The following is a 12,386-nucleotide window of genomic DNA, read 5'->3' as shown; positions in this document are numbered from 1 at the left end:
CTATGATGCCATGTAGGCAGGGCACACTGTCAGAAAGAAAAAAAGCCATACTAGAAAGGACTCAGAGGTTCACACACAGACAGGAAAGATGTGTGTGATGCCAGTGTATGTACCTGTGTGGGACATATCAAAACACTTGACAGCTCTAACCCCAGCTCATACACAGAAGCACAGGCCATTTTACAAGTTCATACCCTAGATTTTGGGAAACTGTATAAAAACATTTGCAGAGCCAGACCCTGCACAAAGCGAATCTCTGGGCCCTGCAAAGCTAACCACTCTTATCAGTGACCGACAGACCAGACACTCTTTGGAAAGCAGTGCTGCCGAGACTCCCAGCCATGCGGGTGGGACAGCGTGCCAAGGCTTTCCAGCCCTCTGTACTCCCTTTGGAGGCAGACAGGTTGCTTTATTGCTGGGACAGTTTTTCCGTTCCGTTGGGAGTGCACTCACAGCTCAGCAGAAGCCATCTCCTGTCACTTTGTGACGGGACACGGGCTCTGACCTTAACAGCCGCACGGCACTGCGCGTATTTCCAACCTCCAAGGCACTGCCACCAAAGCCCAGCCCTGACGGGCTGAAGCCGCGGAGGGAAGCCTGGGGCACGCTGGCATCCCAGCCGGCGCCCCGCACTAACTGCGCTGCCCACCCACACAGCTCTGACGGGAAAGCTTTCCCTGCCCGCGAGCGCCTTCCCGGGGAGGCTCCCTCAGCGCCCACCCCGCGTCCCCGCCGGCACCCCGGCCGTGAGCGCGCCCGCGGCCGCCCCGCGCCCCGCCCGTACCGGCTCCGCCCCGCGGCCCCGTTGGCTCCCGCTCTGCGCGGCCGTTGCGCCCCGAGCCGCTGTCGCCGCTGTCGCCGCTCAGTTGGTGACATGGCTCGGTCGCTGGCGCTCCTGCTCCTGCTGCCCGTCCTCCTCGCCGGTACCGCGCGCTCCGCGCCGGGGCGCCGGCGGTCGGGGAGGGAGGGGAGCCGGTGCCGGGGAAGTGGGAGACGGGCTGGTGCCGTGTCCCGGCCGGTCCCGTCCCAGGGAAGGGGAAACCTGAAGCGGTGCCGTGCCCCGGCTGGCTCAGCGGCACGGCGGCGGGATCTAAGCCGGGGGTGGGCAGCAGCCATCCGGAGCAGGACGGGGAACCGGGACGGGATGGTCCCGGACGGCAGCTGGGACGGGACAGCGGCTGAACGGGGGATGGCGGGATCGGACAGCTGGTGAGGGTGTCCCAGGAGCGGACAGAGGCTGGTCAGGGGTGCCGGGACGGGGCGGCGTGCGGTCGGTAGCAGCCGGGGCTGGTCCCGCGGAGCTCGGGGCATCCGTGAGGGACCAGGCGCCGTTAACGCTGCTCGCTCTCCACAGGGCTCCTCTCGTGTCCCGGAGCCATGGCCAGCTACCCGGTGAGTGCCGCCTGCGCCGCTGCCCTCCGTGCCTCCAGCCAGGCCTCCCGCTGCCCGGCGCCGTGCCCAGACCGCTGGGGTCTGGCCGGCCCTGGCTCCGGAGCCCCCGCGCTGAGCAGGGCTCTCTCCCACAGCTGAGGCTGCTGGCTCCGCAGCGCACACGCCCTGGCGATGCCCATCCCTCACCATGTCCGTCTGCACTGCCCTTCCTGGGGAGCCGCTGTCCGTGTGTCCCGCTGACGCTCAGCGGGCGAAGGGCTGCGCTGTGGGGCACACATAAGTCCTGACACCACAGCTAGGCCGTGCCAGGCAGCAGGAGCCGAGCCTCAAGTGATAAATTCCCATAAGAGCATGAAAGATAAAGTGGCACTTAAAAATGCTGTGCCAGCTCCCATTGGACACCTTTTTTTCTGTGCATGCCAGGATTCTTCAGAAGCTGAACAGAAACCTGTTTCAAATGGTGTAACTTTGGCTTCTTTGTCCCTGTCTTCCCTAGCCCGACTGCTCCCAGTATGGGAAGTACATGTGTCCAAGGGACTACCACCCAGTCTGTGGCACTGACGGACAGACCTACGGAAACGAGTGTGTGCTCTGCCTTGCTAACAGGTAGGCAGTTCTGTCCTTCCCTTCCCTACATTCCAGCAGAACATTCACCCTGGCATTCCAGATAACTGATAGACAATTTACTGGCTTTGGATCATTTGCACTGTTGCACTGCACTTTCAGCAGTGTCCTCTCAGCTGTGAATCCCTTGCAACCTTATCATGCTACCTGCAAATGGCTTCGATTTAATTTGGTCAGCTGGATATACTGAATATTTGTGTTAGTATTTCCTGAGAAGGAGTATCTTAGAGGAGGTTGTCTGTCATGTTCATACAATGCCATACAACCAATAAATATAATGCCAGACCCTTCCACACTTTCCACCAGAAAGCATGAAAGATCCCACCCAAAATGCAGCTTTACATACAAAATATTCATGTTCAAGATCCAAGCTCCTGTTCTTCTTTTCACAAAGAAGAGTAAGAGCAACAAGTGTTAGGAGAAAATGCTATTTTGCCTTCAGGTTGTCTAAAAATCATAAAAAAGACTGCCTGATGTTTGAGAGAGGGTATTTTATTCCTTAATAATTTAATTTTTTTAAAAACATGCTGAAAACATAGAGAATTGGTATCTAATAAGCATTATTACTCCCCATTACAATTGACTGGAAACCTTTATAGAGCAGTCTCTCAGTACAAACTGAGAGGAGCTGCTGTGAATAGAAATTTTGATGGTAAAAAGCAATTTATATAAATGAAATAAAAGATACTCTGTTTCCATCAGAAGGTATAAGTGAGCATAGCAGAATAACAGAAACAAAACTGTGAACAGATAGATCTCCAGAAAGGGAAGGCTGAAACGAGTTTCTGACTTTGGGGCAGAGGAAAGATTAATTCTGAGTACACAATCTACAAAATTCAAGTGATCAAGATAAAAGAAACATAGGCCAAAATAAAGTGACAAAGGTATCAAAGGACACTTAAGGTAATGTTATAAAGAAAGTGCTGAAGTGTTTAATGCATATCTGCAGAATTTGGTAACACTTTCACCAGAGCACACCACAAACAACCCAAGCAAGCGACAAATTGCAAAGAGAATTGGTAAACCTACAGTTTAGGAAAAAAAAGAAAAGTAATCAAAATTCACACACAGTAGAATCTGTTAAAAGGGAAGAAAAGAGGTTCTGGCATGTTACGTATTAGGAGCCTACCCATCTTTCCTGCCTCGAGTGATGTTGGAGTAAGTTATTAAGTGATTGGCTTTGTACATAGCCAGAGGTAAAGAGGAATGTAAGCAAAGCAGATACAGATTTGTCAGAAATAATCCGATCAAATCCATGAGATTTAGTTTTTTGGCACGATAACTGGCTAAACAGAGTAGGAGGAAATAGAAGTATTGGTGCATGACATTAATAAGGCAGTTTACATTATCTCCACTTGACATTCACATAAGCAGACAAATAGTTATTCAGCTGAAATTGTTAAAGGATGAAGTCACAGAAGTTTGAAATGCTGTGGTTCAAAAGCAGTGATCAGCATTTTACATTTGAAAGAGCTATCATATTTTAAATAATAAAAATTGCAAAATGGCATGGATATGGTGATCTCTGCAGGATATTATAAAAATTTCCAGAGATCTGGAGAAATGGAGTGAAATCAGTACATAAAAGACAAAAAGAAGTGCTGAATATTGCCCATAGAGAGTGCAAATCCATATTGTGGAGACACAGACAGGAAAGTGTCTCACAACCTAGACAGTGTCTTTGATCCTCTCAGAACAGAAGGATGGCTTTGAGATCCAGCCTTTCTAGGATTTCTAGGATGCTTCATTTTTTCAGGCATGATCCCTCAGTTCCAGATAGATGCATGGCAGATTCCTGAATACAGCATTGCACACAGAACAAAGGGTTCTCCACTCAAATCTGCTGCTTATTTCAACTCCTTAAGTAATTCCTTAAGTAATTAGTGATGGGGCTTTATGGCTTTTTAGTATAAGATGTAAAGTACGTGTTTTGTGTGATACATGGGATTAAATCCAATTATAAACATAAGATAGAATTTTGTCTTAACCATCTTTTTTTGCTGTCTTCTTACATGCTCAGAAACATGTATTTTGGTCTGAAGGGACATAGCATGGTCAGATACTCTCCTGATCATTTTTCTTTTATAGTCCAGTAGTTGGCATATTTGGGGGCCTTCTAGTTCAGCCTGGAGTTGTTGTTCTAAAGTATTTGACTTGGCATGAACACGACACGGATAAAACATTTTGCTTTATTGGAGGAATTTCAGCTTTGAAAAACAGTCCATAGTCATAACCAATGATCATTCCACTCCAAGTAATCTAAGGTACAGTCTGTCACACTTCTTAGGAAGACAGAACAAAGAGATTTTTCTGCCCTATTTAGCAGGCTGCATGCCTAGTTGCTGAAATAACCTAATGTGGTGATACAGAAACAGATATTGCAAAACAGATATGTTTTGTAATTTAGTACTGGACACATCCAGTACTAAATTACAAAACAGTCACTTCTCAATTTGCTTGGAGTGATTCTCAATTGCCATCTTGCAGGTTTGTTCTAGCCCATATTTAACCCCATGAAGGGACTTCTTGGAGAGAGTTGTGCTTCCTGACGGCCAAGCCAGTACTGTCCATGAGCTCTTTTAGCCATGAAGGACTGTGTGGGCACCTGGAGAGCCCTGTGTGAATCCAGTGCTGCAGAAGAGGTTGCTGCAGTTTATCCAAAATAGCATGAGACACTTGGAGCAAAGGTGCAGCACAAACCCTCCCCATCCTGCCTCTGCAGTGAAGCCCCTTAATTGTAAGACCAAAGTTAGTTTTCCTCCTTAAACTTTATTTTTTTCTTTTAAAGCTTAGATTTAATCTATTCTAAGTGGGTGCTCAAATTAAAATCCCAGGTCTCTTCCACACTCAGTGTCCAGTAGCAATGAGAACATCTGATCTTAGTTTAACCCTAGTCCAACAGCAACACGTGCTCTTTGGAAATAGATGCAGCAGCTTGAGGTGTCTCTGCAGGGTTTAGTGTGAGGGTATCCTTCAGCCAGAACCACTCCTTACATCCTTACTGATGTTTTACATCCCCTGGCCTTGATTTTGCCTTTCCTATTCCTGATCTGCCTTCTGGCACTACCTTGTGGTTAAAAGATCCCTGATAAGACTATTACTAACTAGTACAGATTAACCCTGCTTTTGGGTAAACATAAGTCTCTTGAATTTCATGAGGAGTAAACCAGCTTGATTCTATTAAGATAAGGAAACAAACTGATTATCTGGGACAATTTGCATTCTACTTGTTTCTTTTTCTGTCTGCATTTGCCGGATAAATTGAGATTTGTTAATGGAGCACCCCAAAGTACTGTGTAGAGGACTTGCAAGAAAAACAAACCAGTGTTCACAAACTAAGGGGTACTTGGCTAAATTTTCCTTAAAAAAGATTCCAGCATTCAGAGAACCACACATTTAAAATTTAGCGAAGCCTCAGATGCCGAGATGCATCAGGATGCACACCCTTGCTACTGAATTCCCATGTGAAAGGAGGAAATACTGAAAGCATTAGAACTGGTTTGCACCTCAGAGACTGCAAAGTTTAACTTGTATTGGTGCTTTGTAATGGACATGTTAGTCCTCATGGTATGATTTGTCATGTGGTGTGACAGTTCTCAGATTTGCAGATGGTTTTGTCAGGTTTTTATAGGTAACAAAGCCTGTGGTAAGTTACTCACTCTGTGTATGTGATTTCATAAAATTTTGCATCATGGCTACTTTGTGGTGATGCATTCAGTAAGTGATGCAATTAATGCATCACTGTGTTTAATTGAATGCATAGAAAGAAACGAGAGTCCACTTTATAAAATGTGTCTGTAAAATTCAAGTACTGTTTCTCTTCTAATATATTTTTCTTCTTTTTGCAGGGAAGATCATACGCATATAGAAATTGCCCGAAAGGGACAATGCTGATACGACAGATGACTGCTTTTCAAGAAAATAAGAGGGTCACAGACAATCCAAATGGAAACAATGCCTTAAGTGTACCTTCTGTGCAGCCTGTCTTAATAAACAAACTTGCATATTTAAAGTTTGTCTGCTGTATTAAAACCAGTGGTTGTAAACATACCCACAGTACAGTTATAACCTGAACCCTGATGTATTTTCTTACTAAAGATGGGTCATAAGAAGGGGATGTCCTCACTCTATACCAGAAGATCAGTTGTCCAGAGAAGGAATTGAGTGCACCAAGGAAGGAAGTGAGTGGATACCAACTGCCATTCCCACAGTCCCTCCTGGGATCAGGGAGGACCCAGCATCTCTGTCAGTGGCAGTGCTCTTTGGTTCTGGGATATTCTGAGCCCACAGGTGCCAGCAACCCCTGGAGAGCCACTGGAAGGGTTGGGTTTCTTGGATGGCTACCAAACTGGTGATGGCAACCTGACACGTGCCAAGCCTCTGCCCCTGGCTCCCTACCTGCAGGTCCTGCTGGTGGGGGACAGTGACCTGGGCACCCTCTGCTCTTGCTGTAAGTAAAGGCTATTTTGGAATGCTGGAGGCATGGGCAGGGGACATACACTGCCCTCCAGGTCCCCATCCCTCTGGGCACTGCTCTGTGGGGCCATGAAGTCACCAGCCTGGCTGGCACCCAAGAGCCACTTCCTGTGGCAAACATCAAAGCAAAATTGGAAAGCTCAAGACTCCTGTGAAGGAGTGCACTCCAGAGTGACTCTGGTGGGCCTTCCCATAGGGAGGGTGAGCAAGAACTGGGATTTGGTCCTTTCCTTGTCAAGGATATGGGCACATATCTTGGATTTGTTCTTTCTGTCCCATCGAACAACAGGTTTTTTGCATGCTGATTGAAATTAACTGTGCTTGGGTTGTCTTACAGTGCTTGGTAATACACAGGTGGCTTTTACCTTTGATCTCAGCCAAGCAGCACCTGCTCTCCCCCTGGCCCCAGACCATGGCTTTGTCAGGCTTTGCTGGGCAGCAGCAGTGCAGGCAGAGATGTACAGCACATTTCATGCCTCAGGAACATTCTCAGGTCAGTGAGTTCAGGTTTGAACAACAATAATGTTTTTGCTTTACAGTTCCTTTAAAGGGTCAAAACTATCCTTACCTTCCAGCACATGCCTGCTGTCATTTTCTTTGGGCAAAGATTAATCACTGGAGGGCTGGAAGCAAAAAAAAAACCCACCAAAACTAAAACAGTAGTGTACACCAGTTATGTGTTTATGAAGCTTTATAGCTCAAAAAGGTGGTGAATTTCAGTACGATGTTTTTTTTTAAGTTAAAACTGTACATTACATTTAGGACCATATTGAGACCATTATCCAAACGCTTCTTGAACTCAGACAGTCTTGGTGCTTCCCGGGGAACCTGTTTCAGTGCCTAACTGCCCTTTTCCTAACATCCATCCCAAACCTCCCCTGGCACAGCTTCACAACATAACTTAGAATAATATTAACATAATAATCACAGATTCGTGGCATAATTCATAATACAGTGTCATAGAAGGATGTTACTGTAATCTTTAGACATCAACAACCTTATGGCAAGCATTCCTGTTGGCTTATTACACGTGTGAGGCTAACAAGGAGTTATGCCAGCTGAATGGCATGATGTGAATTGTGAATCAAGAAAGGATCTTTTTTCTGTCTGAGCTCAGGTGGTTGAACAATATTTTGATTGATTAGGATTTTATGATATTTTCTAGCTTCACAGGATCAGCACAGCCCTGATCTCACTGGGAGGAGAATGTGCAGCCATCCATACAGATCAAAGGAAGGTCAGAAGATGTCTTACTGCCTTTTGCTAATGAAATGTGCAGATGAACGGCTTTTTTCCTCTGGTTGAGTTGCAAGAACAGCATTTTTTTTTAACTGATTAAATTTTCAACTCTTCCTCCTGTGGAATTTTAATTGTTTTTAAATTTGCCCAGGAAAAATGTTTTTAAAAGTTCCCTGAATTCCACATACTGTCACTCAGCAGGCACAGTGTGTGATGTTTTCTGGGACAGCTGGGCTCCAGCTCCCAGCTTAGCTGTGGTAGTTGGGAACTGCTCAGCCCCTTGCTTCAGGCACTCTTTGAAGGGTATGCAGGCTTTCTCCTCCAGAGGTGTAACTGCTCAGTAACACGGGTATCTAGAGGAAAAGAGAAATCTCTCCTGGTGACACAGGACCATGAGCGAGAAAAGCCATGTCTGAATCCTGCGTGAGACAGTCAGTACGAAGAGCTTGGATTTGTGGATTTCCAGCTTGCTCTCTAGGCGGCAGCATTTGTTTTCTTTTAAAGCTCCTTTTGTCTTCTCAGTAGGGGGTGTAGGAAAGGCTTTTTATTCATCATTGTCGTTTGAATGCATAAACGTTCTATTAGGAGCTGTTTGTTTTCAACTGTATTATATTATTAGCGTCAATGATACTCGGTCAATCTCATTTACTTGGCAAAGCTAACTTGCTTTTTCCTGATCATTGAATCCAAGTCGTTTTTTTGGAGGAGACTCCATGGCACACAATTTGGTAGAAACGTTGTTCTGTGGGCAGATGACTCACAGATGAAGCTGTGGCGTTCAATGCCATGTGTAGGATTGCACTGGCTTCTCTCTTAGCTTTGTGATTTTTGAGCTGGTCACATAGCAACTGCTTCATTTTCTGAACTCTAAACATCTACAGAAGTAGCGTAGGTTTCTGGGGAATTCTTAGCTAGATAACGTCAGAGAAAAACCCCAACTTTTCTCTGTGAAAGTGCCTCATCTTTACATTGAGGAAAAATTAACCCCTTTTAAGTTCTTCTTCAGTCAACTGGTGAGAAATTATGCAAGAATCTGGAACATGTGTTTAATTTTACCTTTTAAGCAATTCTGAATATTTCTTCCTGACATTAGGAGTTGACCTAAAACTGTTCTTACATAAGCTAGTCTATTCCAGCTTCTCCAGTGAAAAATCCTACTGTGAAGCACTCTGTGGAGCAGAGAATAGGACTGGGACTGAGGTCTTTACCTTGCTTAGTAATATCTGGTGTCACTGTAGATTTTGTGGGATATTGTACCAAGCCCCAAACTGCTGCACTGGAAGGGCCTGGGTTTTCTGGAAGTCCTTTCTTATCTGCCAGTCCCCTTCAAATATTTTGGATATCCAGCAATTTGCAGATGTCTGTAAATGGAGGCTTGAAGTGAACCCTCTCTCTTCATTTGAAGAGCATCTGTCAAAGAGGAGTGGCTTCTGTAGGAGGCTGTGGGGTTGTACTGTAGCGATGTGCATGCACGCTCTCACCTTCTGGCAAGCTCTGGGAAATGCCAAGTAGCTTGCTTCTCTCTGAATTTCCAAAAATCAGCTTTGCATTTACATGGGACTCACAGCTTTTCTTGCCCCACAGGGTTTCTGCCTTCACTAGGCCTGTGGTAGGGGACATAAATACAGCTGGATGCACAGAGCTGTGGTGAAATGTGAGGTTGTGAAGGGGAGGTCACACCAATGACCTTAAGTTTATCTGCTAAGAATCACAGAATCATGTAGGTTGAAAAAGACCTTTAAGACCACCAACTGTAAACCTAACATGCCAAGTCCAACTAAGTTGTGTTACCAAATGTAAATCCTGACAACCAAGCAAAATGCAAATTGTGTCTCTGGTGCTTTCTCTGACTATCAGCTCATCCTGTGCCCAGAGGATGCACTCAATCCCCTAGGTCAGATCATTAATAAAGACATTAAACAGGACTGGCCCCAACACTGAGCCCTGGGGAACCCCACTAGTGACCATCCACCAGCTGGATGTAACTCCACTCACCAACACTCTCTGGGTTGTGCCACCCAGACAGTTTTTTACATGGCAAACAGTGCACCCATCCATGCCATGATCAGCCAGTTTCTTCCAGAGAATTTAGGGATCTGCAACCATAACCAAAGTTTAAAATCTGACTATCTATGGAGAATTAGATAGTATTCATGTCAGAATCAAATAGGACAAGGCAATAAGCAAATTATCTCCATGGATCAGCCAATATAAAGACTTCCTAAACTCTGGGCATAAGGGTCTGTAAACTCCTATCACCACCTGTTGCTATGTGACTGAGTCCAAAAAGAGGAAAAACCTGCATATTTTGGGGACTTCTTCCACTCTTACACAGAGAAAGAAGGATATCCTTTAAAAAAGTCATCAGAAGAGGAAAAGGAGGTTTTTAACTCTGAAAAAAAAAACTGTTTGGGCTCATGAGGAGGGAAAAAAATTTTGTTTTCTGACAAGCATTGCCTTTAGACTCTGCCATGCACCAGTAAAGGCAAAAAACCCCACATATGAGTAATAATGGGTTAAAATAGGGATCTTATATACATGCAAAAATTTTGTTAAATACCAGCAAAAATTTCTTTCCCATGAGGAATACCAGGACAGGAACACACAGAGGTTCAACATTCTTTAAGATGTTCACAATTCTGCTGCTCACAATCCTAAGCTACCAGATCTAGAAGGCTCTGCTTGGAGCAGGAGGTTGGATTAGAGACTGGAGATGTCATTTCCACCTCACTTATTCTGCAGTTTGCAATAGCAACAGGCTGCTGCATTTGCAACCAGCACCTGCACTGCCCAAAGTCAGGTGTTGTCAGAACCACCAGAACCACCCCGACAGGTCTGACTGCTTAGGAGAAAGCACCCCAGTTATCTGGAGTGCTGTGTGTAGGTGCACAGCAGAAAAATGCCTCTCAGCCTTCTGCCTAATTCCCCATCTCTTGCATTCAATTTCCTTGGGTGAAAACATCATGGAATGTTTAGGGCCAAAGTCTGCCACTGGGGAGTGATAAGAGTACTTTATTCAGAGCAGAATGAAAACACTTTCAGAGCCTCCAGGTCTTCAGAAATGACAGGACTGAAAAACATCTGGCAGAGACCAGCAGGCTGTGAGCAGTTACACACCAGCTGTCTCCTGTGTGTCCCTGTCCCAGGTCACCAACATTTCCAGTGCAACAGCAGGTTGGGCATGGAGAGCAGAGCTGGCCCCTTGTGTATTTTATTTTCCCCATGGCTCATATTTGCCATGGTTGGGCACACATGTCAGCAAACCCATTTCTATGCACAGAACAGGGAAATGGGCAGCAGAGGTTAGAATTAGAATCTTGCTGAAAGAATATCTGCTAAGTGAAGTATATTTCAAGGGAAGCAGGCTCTGGAAACCCCTGACAGTCTGTTCCAGAGTTCCCCTGCCATGCAGGCAGGCTTGTGCTGGACAGCAGGAGTAGCTCAGGGGACACAGCTCTCCAGTGGGCTCCTTGAGCTGAGCCCTAATGTGCCCACCCCACAGAGCAGGGCTTCTGCAGCCCAGCCAGAGACTTACAGGAGACATGGCCCTACATAAAGCCCTCCCTGGAGAACTTACTAGCCAGGACTAGGTTTAGGATGAGAAGCAGCCTTTGAAGAAGGGAGAAAAGCCCACCCAGAGAAGCCAGACAGACTGGCTGTATGTAGCACCAGCCAGCCAAGAGACGGGCACATAGACACTTGGAGCAACATGAGAGCAATCCCACGCCAGTGCCAGAAGCCTTCCTTCTGCTTCAAACAGCCTCAGATTGGCAGTGAGCCTCCAGAACCTGCCCTCACCACTGATGGGAACTGGCCCCCAGCCTTGGGTGTCCCCCAAACCACTTCCCTCCAGCAGGACAAGGTGCTAAAAGACGTGCTGTGACAAGAGTGTGACTTTCCTAAGCAGTGGTGCAGGTACAGCTTTGTTAGCTCAGGTTTCTTAGGCTGTTTGTGCTTGTTTGAGCCTGCTGGGCTTTCCCATGGGTTGAGCACTCTCCAGCTGCTTGCCTGTGCAGCACTGCACCCTGCTCCCATACTCCTTCCCTGAAAAGAACCCCCATCCACCAGCCCAGACACCATACCCGAGAGACAGGGAAGGGGCACCCTCCTCCACCCTGGAGCCTCTCTGCCAGGCACACTAGACACAACCAAGCCTCTGACAGTGGAGTGCCTGAGCCCCCAGAGCTGGAGCAGGGGGCAATCACAGGGGCAGGGGATGTCCCACTGAGGGTGACCCTTCCCTGGGGTGATGAGGCTGTCAGAGCAATGAGGAAGGCATCTGTGAGTGCTTCTATTGTGCTCACTCAGCTGTGGCCAGCTCTGTAGAGAAGACTATGGGCAGCTAGCAAACTTGTCAGTGCCAGCTTCCCGGGAGCCCTCTTTAGCAACCAGGTTGCTAAAGGGAACAAAAATTTTAAAGTTAATTGCTTAGGGCGCTTGAAGCCACTCTCTGACACCCAGCAGGTGGAGCAGAGTCTCTATTACTTTCCTTCCCTGTTCATTGTCACTCTGCAAGTCATTCTAGTTGTCTGCCAGTGCCACCAGGGCTGTGGTGTGTGTCACACAGAGATGACCCGTCCTGCTCATTGGCTGTGGCAATGCCCAGCAGCTGGTGGCACCAGAGCCACCTCTCCACAGGTGCCTGCCCAAAGTGA

At 46.8% G+C, this 12,386-nt stretch overlaps 1 protein-coding gene across 1 annotated transcript; it reads left to right on the top strand.

Annotated features, from left to right (window-relative positions):
• The first annotated feature begins 802 nt into the window (after positions 1 to 802).
• SPINK2 (serine peptidase inhibitor Kazal type 2) lies at positions 803 to 6,028 on the top strand. Its single transcript, XM_064417336.1, has 4 exons — positions 803 to 923; positions 1,355 to 1,392; positions 1,889 to 1,998; positions 5,865 to 6,028. The coding sequence occupies exons 1-4, from the start codon at positions 875 to 877 to the stop codon at positions 5,908 to 5,910; spliced, it is 243 nt and encodes an 80-aa protein (XP_064273406.1). The 5' UTR covers positions 803 to 874; the 3' UTR covers positions 5,911 to 6,028.
• The last annotated feature ends 6,358 nt before the right edge of the window (positions 6,029 to 12,386 follow it).

Source organism: Passer domesticus, chromosome 4, assembly GCF_036417665.1.
Source record: "Passer domesticus isolate bPasDom1 chromosome 4, bPasDom1.hap1, whole genome shotgun sequence".
Lineage (NCBI taxonomy): Eukaryota > Metazoa > Chordata > Aves > Passeriformes > Passeridae > Passer > Passer domesticus.
This window is presented reverse-complemented; position numbering and strand designations above follow the sequence as displayed.